This window comes from Labrus mixtus, chromosome 14 (genome assembly GCF_963584025.1).
Source record: "Labrus mixtus chromosome 14, fLabMix1.1, whole genome shotgun sequence".
Lineage (NCBI taxonomy): Eukaryota > Metazoa > Chordata > Actinopteri > Labriformes > Labridae > Labrus > Labrus mixtus.
In genome coordinates this window covers 23,015,836-23,028,974 of record NC_083625.1, presented here as the reverse complement: position 1 = coordinate 23,028,974, position 13,139 = coordinate 23,015,836, and the positions used below count along the sequence as shown (strand labels likewise).

General features: G+C 41.5%; 1 protein-coding gene across 8 annotated transcripts in view; it reads left to right on the top strand.

Moving 5' to 3' along the window:
• Nucleotides 1–4,235: 4,235 nt before the first annotated feature.
• LOC132988455 (RIMS-binding protein 2-like) overlaps nt 4,236–13,139 on the top strand; it is a 78,811-nt gene continuing 69,907 nt past the window's right edge. For 7 of the 8 annotated variants that reach the window (XR_009675813.1, XM_061055864.1, XM_061055870.1 and 4 more), the window contains exons 1-2: nt 4,236–4,409; nt 6,382–7,360. Coding sequence is in view for 7 of the 8 variants with exons in the window: in XM_061055864.1 (XP_060911847.1) it covers nt 6,500–7,360 (861 nt within the window). In the remaining variant the exon portion in view is untranslated. Of the gene's footprint in view, nt 4,410–6,381; nt 7,361–10,710; nt 12,504–13,139 lie in introns of those variants that run through there. The other variant, XM_061055869.1, reaches the window with a different exon arrangement.

Below are 13,139 nucleotides of genomic sequence, written 5' to 3'. Positions count from 1 at the left end.
AATGCTGTCTCACCCTAACTTTCATTCAACCTAATGACAGGCTGAGAGCTGGAGCTGAGGAGGGTTTTAAGCCTCCTGACAAACCGTTACACCGCGCCCGCCTGTCAATCAGGTCACACCTTATTGTGAATAACTCTTATCCTTCATCAAATCAAAACTGACGAGTCATCAAAACATTCACCCCCCCGTACAGTGTGTGCTGATCGAGACGTGAGCTAATCAGATCTATTTGGTTTTTTGAACCACGCTGTAAACACGTTAATCTCTGCTGTAAAAACAGGCTTTTTAGAATGGGTGTGTATGTGACTTCCTGTGCTTCTGCAGCCAGCCTCTAGTGGACACTCGAGGAACTGCAGGATTTTACACTTCAGAATCGGCTTCATTTTTAAACACCAGAGGTTGCTGTTTGGTCTAAACTCACTGATTAGTGATGTGTTTCTGGGCCTCCATTGACTCTCGTCAATGCTTTGCTTCTATTTCTTAAATCCTTAATTTGTTGATTCAAAAAGGCAACATGAATGAGTTCCATGCATAAAATAAGCTCAACTTGATCCAACATTTTTAACTGATGTTGTCAGTTACAAAACGCTTCTTCGCATTACATAACCTTCCTGTGTATTATGTCTGAGGTAAGTTAAGGTAAGTTGAGGTAAGAGGCGTGGTACAACATTTTCAGTTGCAGCTCCATGTCCTGTGCAGACAGAGCAGGGGAGTGCCATCGCACGACAGGATGCCCACTGAGTCACGATGATAAAGACAGGGTTCAAAAGACTCAGACATTAAAGAGCGTAAGAGAGCACCAGACCGCCTTTGGTCATTGGGCGTGGGGGAATAAAACAATTATGGGGATTTTTTTTAAAATACTGTAACACTATAAATTAGTGATGGTGATACATCATGTAGAGGACAAAAAACGTTAATGGCCTCAAAAGACACCTGACTCCTGCGTGGGATCAGGTTAACTCAGACGACACCACGAGAGTCGAAAATTAAAGATATCAACGTATCAGAAGTGATGAAATCTGAATTTTATAGTAGAGGGGTTATATTTAAAGTCAGCACGTGCAAAGCTTGATGTCATACTGAAACAATACAGATGATTTGCAGAAATTAAGGGTATAAGTCTGTGAGCTGGGCGTAAAGATGGCATCATACTGAGTTAGCCCAAGAAATGCAAAGCCAGCCAGATGTGCAGGAACATATTTTAATTTAAACACAGGGATAGAAATGTGTTATCATGTGCATGTCCTCACATCCATAGCCCCTTTTTCGACTGGAGGAACTATCCCCCCTGAACTAGGGACCTTTTGAGGAATTATGTGCATTTCGACCGCAGGAACCAGGGTCTAAATTTAGTTCTAAAAGGTTAAGGGTAAAAGATCTACCCTTAAAAAAGACCCTGCTAGAGGCAGCAGTACTTTCTAAAGGTCCAGGGACTTTGGAGGCCAGGGCATGCTGAATATCTCTGCACAGCAGGGTTTTAGATCAGCCACTGTGTAAAATACTTTTTTCCCCGCCTTAATTCTTCATCAAAATCGATACAGGTCACAATGATGTGTTCGAAATCTGTCGCCTGTCTGCCTGCATGGGCAAGCTTTTATCTGTCTGGCCCTGTTAGGCAGGATCTGTCCATATAATAAATACAAGTTGAGACCTTATTTTTCCAGGTAAGCATGACATGTGTGACCTGAGACAAATCCTGATCTATCCAGATACCTCAGTTTTTAAACTGTTGGACACACTTTATGTTTACATTGTCTTCTGTGAACAATGCAGCATTAATGGGTTATAATGTTCTGTTTTTGGGGGGTTCAGCATCAGTTTAAGATGGCCTAAGAATATCTGCTTACAGGGAATATAATTTCTGCAGATGTAAAACTCACTGTTGGAGCTAAACTGTGTCGAATGATTAAGGAGCTGTAGCAGAGAGGCAGTGGGATTTATTCCCCCTCTCCGTCTCTCTCTCTGTTTCTCTCTCTCCCTCTCTCTCCCCCCCTCCGTCTCTCTCTCTCTCCCTCTCTGTTTCTGCCTCTTCCCAACAGTCTGCCACACGTGATGAGCAGACAGAGATGGAAATGAGAGAGGGAGCAGCCCAAGGACACCCTGATAACACACAGCCGAGTCTCTCTCCATTTTTTGTCTATTTCAGTCCCTCTCAAACGAACAATTAAAGATTCTCCCACTGTAGAAAAATAAACGAACACTGATTTTTACGTAAAATAAGTCATGCTCTGACCAAAATGAAGCCTGTCGTCTGTTTGTATGGGTACCACCCAGCGGTCAAACATGGTGTAGTTTGCCTTTTTGATGGATTATGGCAACCTGATATTGAAAAGGTATGTACTGTACATACCTCCGAGGATTTATACATTTCAATATCACTGCCTTTGCCAAACAAGGAAAATCTCAGGAAGCATTGTATGAAAGGCCCAGGCTCATCTGACACAGAACATTCCTGTTGATTATATCAACATGCAGACGGAACATTTGGGATTGTGAAGGAATTCATTACAATCGTCAGTTGTTTTTGTAAAATGCAGCAGATAATCCACTTCTTACTAAGTCTAAAGATAATAATGATAGAAATGCATTGTTCTTCTATAGCACTTTTTAAGTATTTAAAGACGCTTAACAAAGAATAACAACAAAACAAAAGAGAAATTATGTCAGAGAAGGAGGATGAGGACAGAGTTTGTGAGTAGTTGTAGGCGATGGCGAAGAGGCAAATTTTTAGGGAGTTCTTGAAGGTGTTGAGTGAGGTTGGGGTGGGGGGTGGAGGGGGTCTCTGATGGGTTTTTTGGGAGTGAGTTCCAGAGCGGCAATGGAGAAAGCCCTGTCCCCCCAGAACAACCAGTGTCCCGATGCATATACTCCACTTCCTATTTTTTCTCTCCTATGGATGGATAATTCCTGTTCATTTTTCTTTGTTGACTTTCATTGACAGACTTTGGTTTTCACAGCAAAAATGCACGCAATGTTAGCAGGGTGTCCGATAGGGCCACCTTAGGGAGGTTACTGTCGTTTTATTTGTATAGCATATTTCATACAAACATAAACTCAATATGCTTTACAAAAGACAAAGATAAACAAACACAATACAACCGTGTTTAAATTTAAAAAAAACAAAAAAACAAAGCATACAAAAATGAACAAATGGATTCAAGAGCTCACTTTAAAACAAAACACATTTGCAAAAGGAGCATGCACCATCCCATACAACACACACATACATACACCTGTTTCTATAGAGTGCACCAACCATATGTACACACACACACATACAAAGATGAACTAGCAACCAAATGCACGAGAGAAAAGCAATGTTTTAAGACCGCTCTTAAATGAACAAAAAGTTTCTACAGGGCCGATTTGTTTGTTGTCTCTGACGCCATCTTTTTTTGGTTTGTAAATGTATGCATGGTCTGAGCGGACCGTAGAATTGAATTTGGATAACTGAACTTTTCTGAGTCTAAATTTAAACATTTATGGTAAAAAAAGAAGATTCAATTCAATGATGCCTCTAATCAGGGTTAACACTTCTGCAGTACTAGCCTTTCGCCACTAGTGGTCATCAGTATCTTTAAAGTCTGTTTGGTTTTGTGTTGCCTTCAGGGTATCTAGTTGTAGTATGGTATCTAGTAACTTTTACTACAACCTTTACTTTGCAATATAATGATAATAGTTATGATGTAAACTTAATATAAAAAAGTGACTAATTCATAATTTTTTGCAAAACATTCATTATTTTCTTCGATGTATCTTTGTACGGTGATTACATTTTATTTCAGCTGATCATCAAAAATCATATTTATCTAAATAAAAAACGTAAGCATTATTGACCTCTTGGTTTTTCCTGACATTTAGAGAGGGAATCATTTTCTTCTGCTTCCTAACAAAGAATTATCACTTTAAATTTAGTGTGTCACAATCTGTTACCTGAGATATAGACTAGTCGCTAGTGTGCGTAGGGGGTAAGGAATTATGTTTGGCATGAACAAAGGATTATGTTTGGCCTTAAAATATTATTGATTATTACAACTTTTTTTTTTAAATTATAGATAAAATATAAAATTAAGATATCTCCCAAAAACGGGTGGCCCAAAATTATTGCTATATAGGCTAATTGCGTTACAAGTTGCAGTCTTACTGCAAGGGTTACTGCGGAGTCGGAGCGGCCATGAACGCAGCACGATGACGCTGCTTGTGACGTGTCTGTGAACGTGACACCGCTGACTGACAGATAAACAAACCCGTCCTGCGTGGCTCTGTGGACCCTTAAACTATTAACGTTACCCCTCTCGGTGTCGGTACACATTTTATTAAACTGTTCGTGAAAGTAGCTCGGTTAAAAGAGGAAGACTTGACTGATGAAACGTTAAATATGAAGCTTTGAGTGAGTCTCCTAACAGGTGAGTTTCACGAGCTGTTGCTAGGAAACTTAACCGTTAACCGTTAGCTTAAAACTCGCTGACAAGATGTGTTAGCAAACCTTTACACGCTGTACTCATGTTACCTGATGTTCAAGTTATTTAACTCAATGTAGAACTTTTAGAGCAGCTACTTCACCACGTAAAGGCTGGCTAATTTAGGCTAGTTAATTAGCCATTAACAAGAGCCCCCATCCTCTGCAATATGACCTAGCGCCCACATAGTGTTATGTGGGTTCAAAGTTCAAACCATAGACTGTAAATATTACAGAGTTCAAACCATAGACTGTAAATATTACAGAGTTCAAAGTTCAAACCATAGACTGTAAATATTACAGAGTTCAAACCATAGACTGTAAATATTACAGAGTTCAAAGTTCAAACCATAGACTGTAAATATTACAGAGTTCAAAGTTCAAACCATAGACTGTAAATATTACAGGGGTCAAAGTTCAAACCATAGACTGTAAATATTACAGAGTTCAAAGTTCAAACCATAGACTGTAAATATTACAGGGTTCAAAGGGAGCAGAGAAACAGTACATTTGAACAGGTTCAGCAGGTCACTTGTTGCGTCCTCAGCTGGCTGAGTGAATAAAGACAGTTTGTTTATATGTTCTCATCTGTTTATAAAGAACGTTAGTTCTGCCATTCATCTGCATTATATGTCCATAAAGTCAGGTGTGGATATCAGAATACCAGGTATAAATTCGGTCTTGATTTGCTTTGCCTGTGTACAGACTAGTTAACTACACTTTACAATGATGTATTTTCTCTAGCAGATATGGCTTCGCCTTAGGGAGAGTTTCCAGAGACTAATTCTTTAAAAAAATTTGTGAAGAAGTCACGCATTTTCATCTGTGTGTTCATTGTGACTGCTGCTCCCCTGACCAATCTTTCAGGGGACTTCTAGGGCTGGGAAATAAATCAGAATTTTTAGATCTATCGACATATTTTAAACGAGATACATTCATATTGATTCTGCAACAGCGTTTTCTTGGTGTCCCAGTCTGTGAATTCACGTTACGGCATTGAGGAAGCACAGCACAGCATGAGCTCCACATACAGACAGTCTGACATGCACACACAGCGCTGCGCTCCCCCGCTGGCTGGCCTCTGATACCGCCTGGCCTCTAACGCCTGTTACTAGTTACTACCGCTGAAGAGACACATTCAGATTGAAGGTGAAACTTCACAGGGGCAAAAATATCGCGGCTCTTCACTCTGCTCCACCTCTCTCTCTCTCTCTGATAGAAACTTTAAAATAGCCTAAATACCAAAATACAATGTTATGTACATTTTGACACTGTGCAGCAGGCTGTGAATAACAGTACCTGTGTAACCTTTGTAATTTCTCTCCATAAAAAAATATGAAGATATATCGTGTATCACCACTCAGCAAAAACATTTCGAGATATGATTTTTTGTCCTGATATCGCCCAGCCCTAGTGACTTCCCTCTTCTCCTTTTTCTTCTAAATCATCTATCTAACAGATATGATCGACTCATTAACCATCTGTTCTTTCAACATGGTGAAAACTGAGGCCAGACCGATGAGACTGAGAATGTGAAAATATAACCGGTTACCAATAAGGTGGCTGAAACATTGAATTTATTATTCACTTGTAATGAAAAAAGAGCTTTTCTATGTGTATACGCAGTCATTTTGCACCTATAAGACCATGCAGCGGTTCTCAGAAAACATGTTTTTTTTTCAAATAAATAACTTTTGTGAAAGAACGTTTAACAGTCCAGATCATCCCAAACATTGATCTCCTCATATTAAATATCTATGATAGACTCATTTTTGAAGATAATGTAAGCAAGTCAATAAATCGGTCAGGCTCTGCTGGAAACACTGCATTCATTGTGACTACATTCATCTAATATTTTGGCAAAAAAAACTGACCATTTCTCACTTTTTCTCCCACCCGCTACTGTCTCATCTTTCCAGCGACCTGGTGTGATAATTGCATGCTGCATGTCTTCTAAACACCCATCACACCCTTGCATAACTTTTTTTCGATATGTCCAGCCATTCCTTGCATGTTGTGCTGTGACTGTCTGGCATCATGAGGAAAGACAGGGATAACCCTCTGGCACTGTCATCCAAGAAACCATGCCAGGGCCAGACGGACTTTGGACGAGAGCTAGAGAGGCTGCGTGCTGAACTGGAGCTAGAGAAAATCCGAACACAGCAGGCCCATGGACTCTTCTGTGTGGAGCTCAGGCACCTACGGGAAGAAGCAGAGAAGGAACAGCAGAGGGTTGTGAGGGATCTGACGGTTCGGCGAGGGTGCCAAACGTATGGGCACTCTAACAGACTCTGGAGTCTGCTGGCTAAAGAGCTGAACGTTCAAGACACTGGACAGTACACTGAGTCCACAGGGAAAGAAGCTTTTTGTTTGTACGGTGGAGAAACATACTCAAAGCTGGAGCAGTTGCTGCTGTTGCTGTGTGAGAAGATAAACAATGAGCAGGCAGGACGTAAATTGCATCACAGACAGGAATTTGAGCTACAGAAGGCCATCTTTCTCTGCCACCTGCTAGAGGCTCATGTTCGACTGTTGCAGGGGAAGAAAAGAGCAGGACACTCCAGAACACCAACTCAGGCAGAGAGCTGTAATCTCCTCCAGAAAAAGCCTCTCCTGACCTGGTCCAGGGCTCGGCAGCAGAAATCCCAAAGTGTTTCAAACTTTCCAAAGAAGAAAACAAAACATGATCAGCGAAGGCAGCCTTTAGGGAGGGCGCCCAGTGCAGCTGACCCCTGCACCACCGCTGCAGTCCTGGACACTTGTCAGAGCAGCTCTCTGAAAAGTTGTCACCTGCCCAACACTGCCCATGCAGGCTGGGACGGCCAGCCCCCCCACTGTTCTGAGTCCTCTGGGTCACACAGGTCACCGCCCTCCAAATGCATGGACAGCAACATGGAGGTAAGCTGTTTCACATTTTGAATTCCACAGAGAGCTTTTACTGCTGGCATTTCCAGTTAATTTAGAAACTACACCAGTATGCACTTGAGGATTTTTGTGGTCTTGCTCCATAATCATACAGAATCCTGAACGCAGGTGGATTTGTGTTGTACAAATGTATCCCACAGTTACTACATGTGCCTTGTTTACTTAAAGGAGATCCATTAAACTCACTTTCAGCATTAATTATGTCACTCTGGAACACCTTTTTAGTAGCGAGATGTGTGGCTCAAAAACGTATTTATCTGATACTGGCGTCCTTGAATACCCTCCTGCCTGAAATGCTTCGTTTTGACTGCAGTCTCTTTAAAGCCCCCTTTGAATGGCCCACTTTCCTCTGATTTGCCATGACCAGCTCTGTGGAAGCTTCCTGGGTGGGTGTGTCTTTGAAAGAGCTGCCGGGGAGGTCGTGTCCTACGACTTTGCTCCATGCTTTGCTCTAATGCGTCGCCAAGTTCTCATAAACGTTTCGTTTGGAGCAGCAGGAAACCACTAACTGGTATAACGCCAACAACTGTGTATCTTGTGTTTAATCAACAAAAAGGACAAATTAGTCATCATATAAAAGTTTAAACTTTAACAAAACTCGATGATGTAATATTTAAAAATATCTTGGTTGGAATTTATTTTGACTTCTTAGTAGATAACATAATAATAATAATAATAATACATAATAATAAGTCGTATTGTTAGTAGTATTTACATTTGAAGTGGCTTAATCAAGTGGGGACGGTTTATTTTACTATTGAATAACTCTCTTCTATTTGAGATTGGCTTGTAAATGCCAACATTTTTTTTCAAGTGTATTTTATTTTTAGATAGATATTTTTAGACGAGCTATGTAAAAACAGGATTTTAAGCCTGGTGAAGGCAGATGAGAAGGAGAGGGAGGACAACTATGCAGACTGTGTGGATGTGGGTGGATCTGTTTATGCCTCTTGTTGGAGTGGCAGAAGTGGGTCAGTGTGATTCAGTCTCTTAAATTTTGGATCCTGTTTTTATATAAGGAGATGAATTATTCATCAAAGCGTCAACTGTCTCAACAGGAGTGCCCACTTGCCAAACATCAGTCATAGATGCATATTAGACATCCTTGTGTATGTAAAGCCCCCGGATTATTAAGAAACCTGCAAGAAAATTATATATGTTTTAAAGGTTTTCGAAGAGTGTGTTTACATGGACTTGAGGATCCTTTTTTTAAAGTATGCCGTTAGTGTGTTTGTGCACGTAAACATCGTATCCTGATTTCATGAACCGAGAAACAAAAGAATCCAGGCTTCTTTCTGACTGCAGAGTGACACATCAGCTGTTTATAAATCATCTCTGTATCTGAGTGACGGTTTCTTTGACAAACAGTTAGCTAACTTCAAGTTCCTTTGATTTAGCCCATGTCAGTATGATACGAAGTTAATACCACTGAACTGATGGATGAGTAAAACTCTTTGTGACAGATATGGTGCTGATGACGCCATGCACTCCATTGTTGTATGCTCGGTGGTCATGTGAGCTTATTTTGTTGTTTGTTGGATGTTTAGTTGTTGTACTCTGTTCTAGGTCAGAGGCTAAATTTAAATGATCAAAGGAGCTGATACAGACGTTTACAGAACGATGTGGCAGACAAAGCCCGCAATACAAAGTCATAACCGTTTTTGCCTTAATAACAGTCACAACATGAACTAAAGAGTGGAGAAGAACATACTGGAGAACAGGAAACATAATGCAGCAGGTTCATTAGAGCACAGAGATGGTAGAGGTGGCGTGCAGACAGTCTATGGTCGTGCAGCGATCACAGGGAATAAACATCACCACCCCCTCCCACTCGCTCCAGGTGAATTCTCCTGATTATATCCTGCTGCGTTCTCACATCAGCTCACTCTGACTTTCTGCAGAATAAATACGAGGAGGCTGGAGGAGAAACTCTGGGTGAAGAGAGAAACATTCAGCTGTTTGTGTTCAGACATGCAGCTCAGCACGGAAAACTTCAGGAAGATTTTCAGAAGTTTTATTTATTTTTTTAATTTATTTATGGCTGTGTCTGATTAAAATGGCTGAAAAATAGCCGCAAAGTCAGTAAACTCTCTCTCTCTCTCTCTCTCTCTCTCTCTCTCTCTTGAGTCCGCCTGTTTGTCAACTGAGCAAACTTCATAATAACATAAAGCGTGCATGCGTTGTATTACGTCGTACAAGAGGTAATCGTGCTTAAACACGGATAATCCGGTGTAGTGTGACCGCGGGCCATGCCGGCCAGCGTGGGAATGGCGCAGCGGGGGGCCAGTCGTGCTTGAGTATGGCACGGTACAGATGGCCAGTGTGACCGCGCCCTTAAAGGAACAGCCGGTAGACTGCTCCACTTAAAGAAAGCAACCCCACTTTCAAGCCTCAGGTTTTGTGAGTACAACAGAGCGGGCACAAAGTATCAGAAATCGTGAAAAATATGAAAGATGAAGGACTGAAACACTATCACATCAGCAGATAAAGACCTGCAAGGCCAGAGTGCTGCTGCTTGTGTCAACATGACTTCTTTTTCCACTTGAGTTGATTATAGTTGAACTTTTCTCAACTTGCCATGCACTGTTGAGATGCACTGATCCGGTCCCTATCGTTGTGTGTACCACGCTGACCTTATTCAGTAGTGTAGCTGTCGGCCATCCCATGACCCATCCGCATTTAATACAGTTCCCCTCTTCTATGCTTTTATCAATCAATGCTTAATGTTTAAGGTTACACTTACTCAGCTATAGCTTCATGCTTCCTTCTTGGCTGCCATTCTTGTTGTTTGTTCCCAAATTGCGTCTTGAGATGAGGAAAAGGAGTTTCAGGTACGCTGCTCCTGCAGCAGATTGATCTGGATCTGGGGGAGCTGGTCTCTGTAAATCTTTTTAAAAGTAGATTGAAGGTGTTGGTGGAAGATGCCTCAGGGTGTAGATGCTTTGACTGATGACTTTCTGCTCTGTGACTCAGGACATGTTGATCTGTGTTTTGGGTCTGTAACTTGTTTAATGTGCTGCTGCCTGTCTCAACCAGGACACTGTAAATAAGGTTTTCATCAATACAAATGTTGTTAGCAGGATATGATGTAGCTGTTTCCTATAACTGTGAAGTCTTGTCCTGCTGCTGCCCATTTAAAAATATAGAAGACAGACATTGCTTAAAGGCGGGCACAGCTGTGATCTTGGTTCCCTCCACTTTGGAATTTATTACTTAAAGGTTATAATTGCTCTCATTGATATTTGTTTTATACTTAGAATTTCAGTAAGTAACTGCAGCTGTTACACAATGCTCTGTTAAAATGGTTTACATAGATAGAATTAGAAAGCTTTGTGTTTTTAAAGGATTAACAGTTTGTAAGAACTTAACCGGACACAATCACAAATCACTTAAAAACCAATCCTCCTCTTCTCGAGTAGATGAACAGATCACTGCTCGTTAAGGGGATTTATGAAGCTGCTGTACTACTTTTCCTTTCTTAATAATTAGTCAGAGTAGGGCTAAATGTCAAGTTAATTAGTTAACCAGAATTAAGTGGTGATGTAGTTTATCTTTTGTAGCAGCAGACTACAGCTTTACCTTTTGTAAATGTCCCTTTTCTAAGGATACATTACTAAAACATTCATCAACTTGTCAGACATCTGCAATAAAACATTCAAATGAGTCTGGACTGGACACACTTGTTCCCCTGCCTGCTCCTGCAGCCTCCGCTGTGTTGCAGTGTGCACTGCCTCTTGAACGATCAATAGGCAGGCAACATCATTCCAGCGTCATCTCCATGGAAACGAGCCCTAGTCGCGGTAATGATTGGGCCCCGTCTCAAAGCCTGCCTTTTTGTGATAGGATGAGGGGAAGCAGTCCTCCCTACCCCCTCCTCCCAGCGACACTCACCGTCTTACACACACACACATTTTTCCCTTCGTCCTCTTTCTTCACCTTTATGACGCTGTAACTCAGATGGGATTAAGCAGACTGTCGAGTCCTATTGAATCTGGATAAAATGCTTTTTGACACAGCAGCATCAACAGACCTACGGCTGAAAAGTCAACATGCCACCCACATCTGAGCCTCACTGAGAGAACGGGGACTGGACTGGAGACCTGTTAGTGCGATCGCTGTCTTGTTTTTCTCCCCATCGCACGTCTCTTCTTGTTTGCTATTTCAGTTGGGCCTGCATGCGCCTGTTTAGTGATTCGTCGGGTAAGAAGTCGACTGACTCCCGTTTCAGGAAATGTTTTTGTGACAAACATCGGACGACAGGGCATGAAGGCATGAAGAAACTGGCCATGTCCAGTGTGGTGAGCAGGACTCTAAATCTAAAACACAAACCACAGGATGTTCAAGAATGCTACCAGGACGATCACATTCACTAAATTGCCTCCATAAGCGAAAGCCGAGGATCTTTAATCTCCTTTTTGGAAGTGGTTGTCCTCATTTTAGAAACTGCCGCAGAGGGAGGAAAGAGGTACTTTATGACTGCTGGTTTATATCTAACTGGTTTCTCTTATATATGGCAAACAGCATCTAGCTGTGACACCTTCAGTTGCTCTGTTTTTGTTTGCCTAAACCCCACTTTATGGGGATTTGCACATATTAGGCTTGACGCTGGATTTTTGACAATCATGGCTGAAACAGTTCTTCACCGGGTTTCAGATACCTCTCCCCAACTGTGAAAAAACCCTCCTTCTCATGAACTGATGGAAAGAGAAAGGACAATGACTTAATCTTCATTTTGCCACAACCTGCCACAGCTGATCCCTGTTACTCTCCTTTAACAAATGAAAAGTCTGTGATGGCTCTGTCTCAGTTGGATACATCAGTTGGTCATATTGATCCCATCCATGCTGTGTGACTTTGACCTAAAGTGATGTATGACCTGTGCACTCGGCCCAAGCAGCCCGAGCCTGCACTGGCACCCGCAGAGATGGAGGGCCATGATGTGGCCGACGCTCAGCAGGAGTTTAGGAAGTCAGAAGAGCAAGATAACAAGCAAAATGGGCTCCCAGACAAGGCGGCCCCAACCACGGCCAATATGACTTCTACATCACTGTTGGGAAAAAGGCACCACTCCCTTTATGCAAATCTCAATGGTTTTGAGGCAGAAGGTATACGCAAGGTAGGTGTGAAACTTTTTTTTGAGTCTTCAAGAACAATTCTTAATGGTTGACATGTAAATGTCCTTGAGGCATGCAGGCGGCATCCTGTACTCTCTCTAATAACTAATCAAACCTTTATTTATACTTCAAACAACCGTTGAACTGTCCTTCTTTTAAAGTTCGGTCAAGATTCAGAAAAAATTATTATAATAAACTAGAAAGTACAGCATTTAGTGAAAACAGTTGCACACTGAAATGAAGTGGTTTGCGATCAAATTTTTTATGATCTTGAGACGAGTTGTAAATCATTCAATGTTTGGAGCACTAAAAGTAATGGAGGATTTTCCATGTTCAGAGTAAACACACAGGACTTGTAGCATAGAGTGTTCATAGAGCACGATGGTCAAGTGGTCCAGTTGAGACCGTAGTCGTAAGATTTTACGAGGTTTAGAGATAAAAAGATATACTTTTTTATCACGCCGATTTGGCAAACACCATCTAGCTTTGTTATTTAGAATTCATGATGAGCGTCATCTTACCCTTTATTCTCTGGTAGAGCAGAGTTGTACACTAAGTTTAGCATTTTGAGAGTGAAAGCAGCAGCATGTCTGTGGATAATTTTATCATAATCAAGGACTGAAAGAAAGACTTCAATT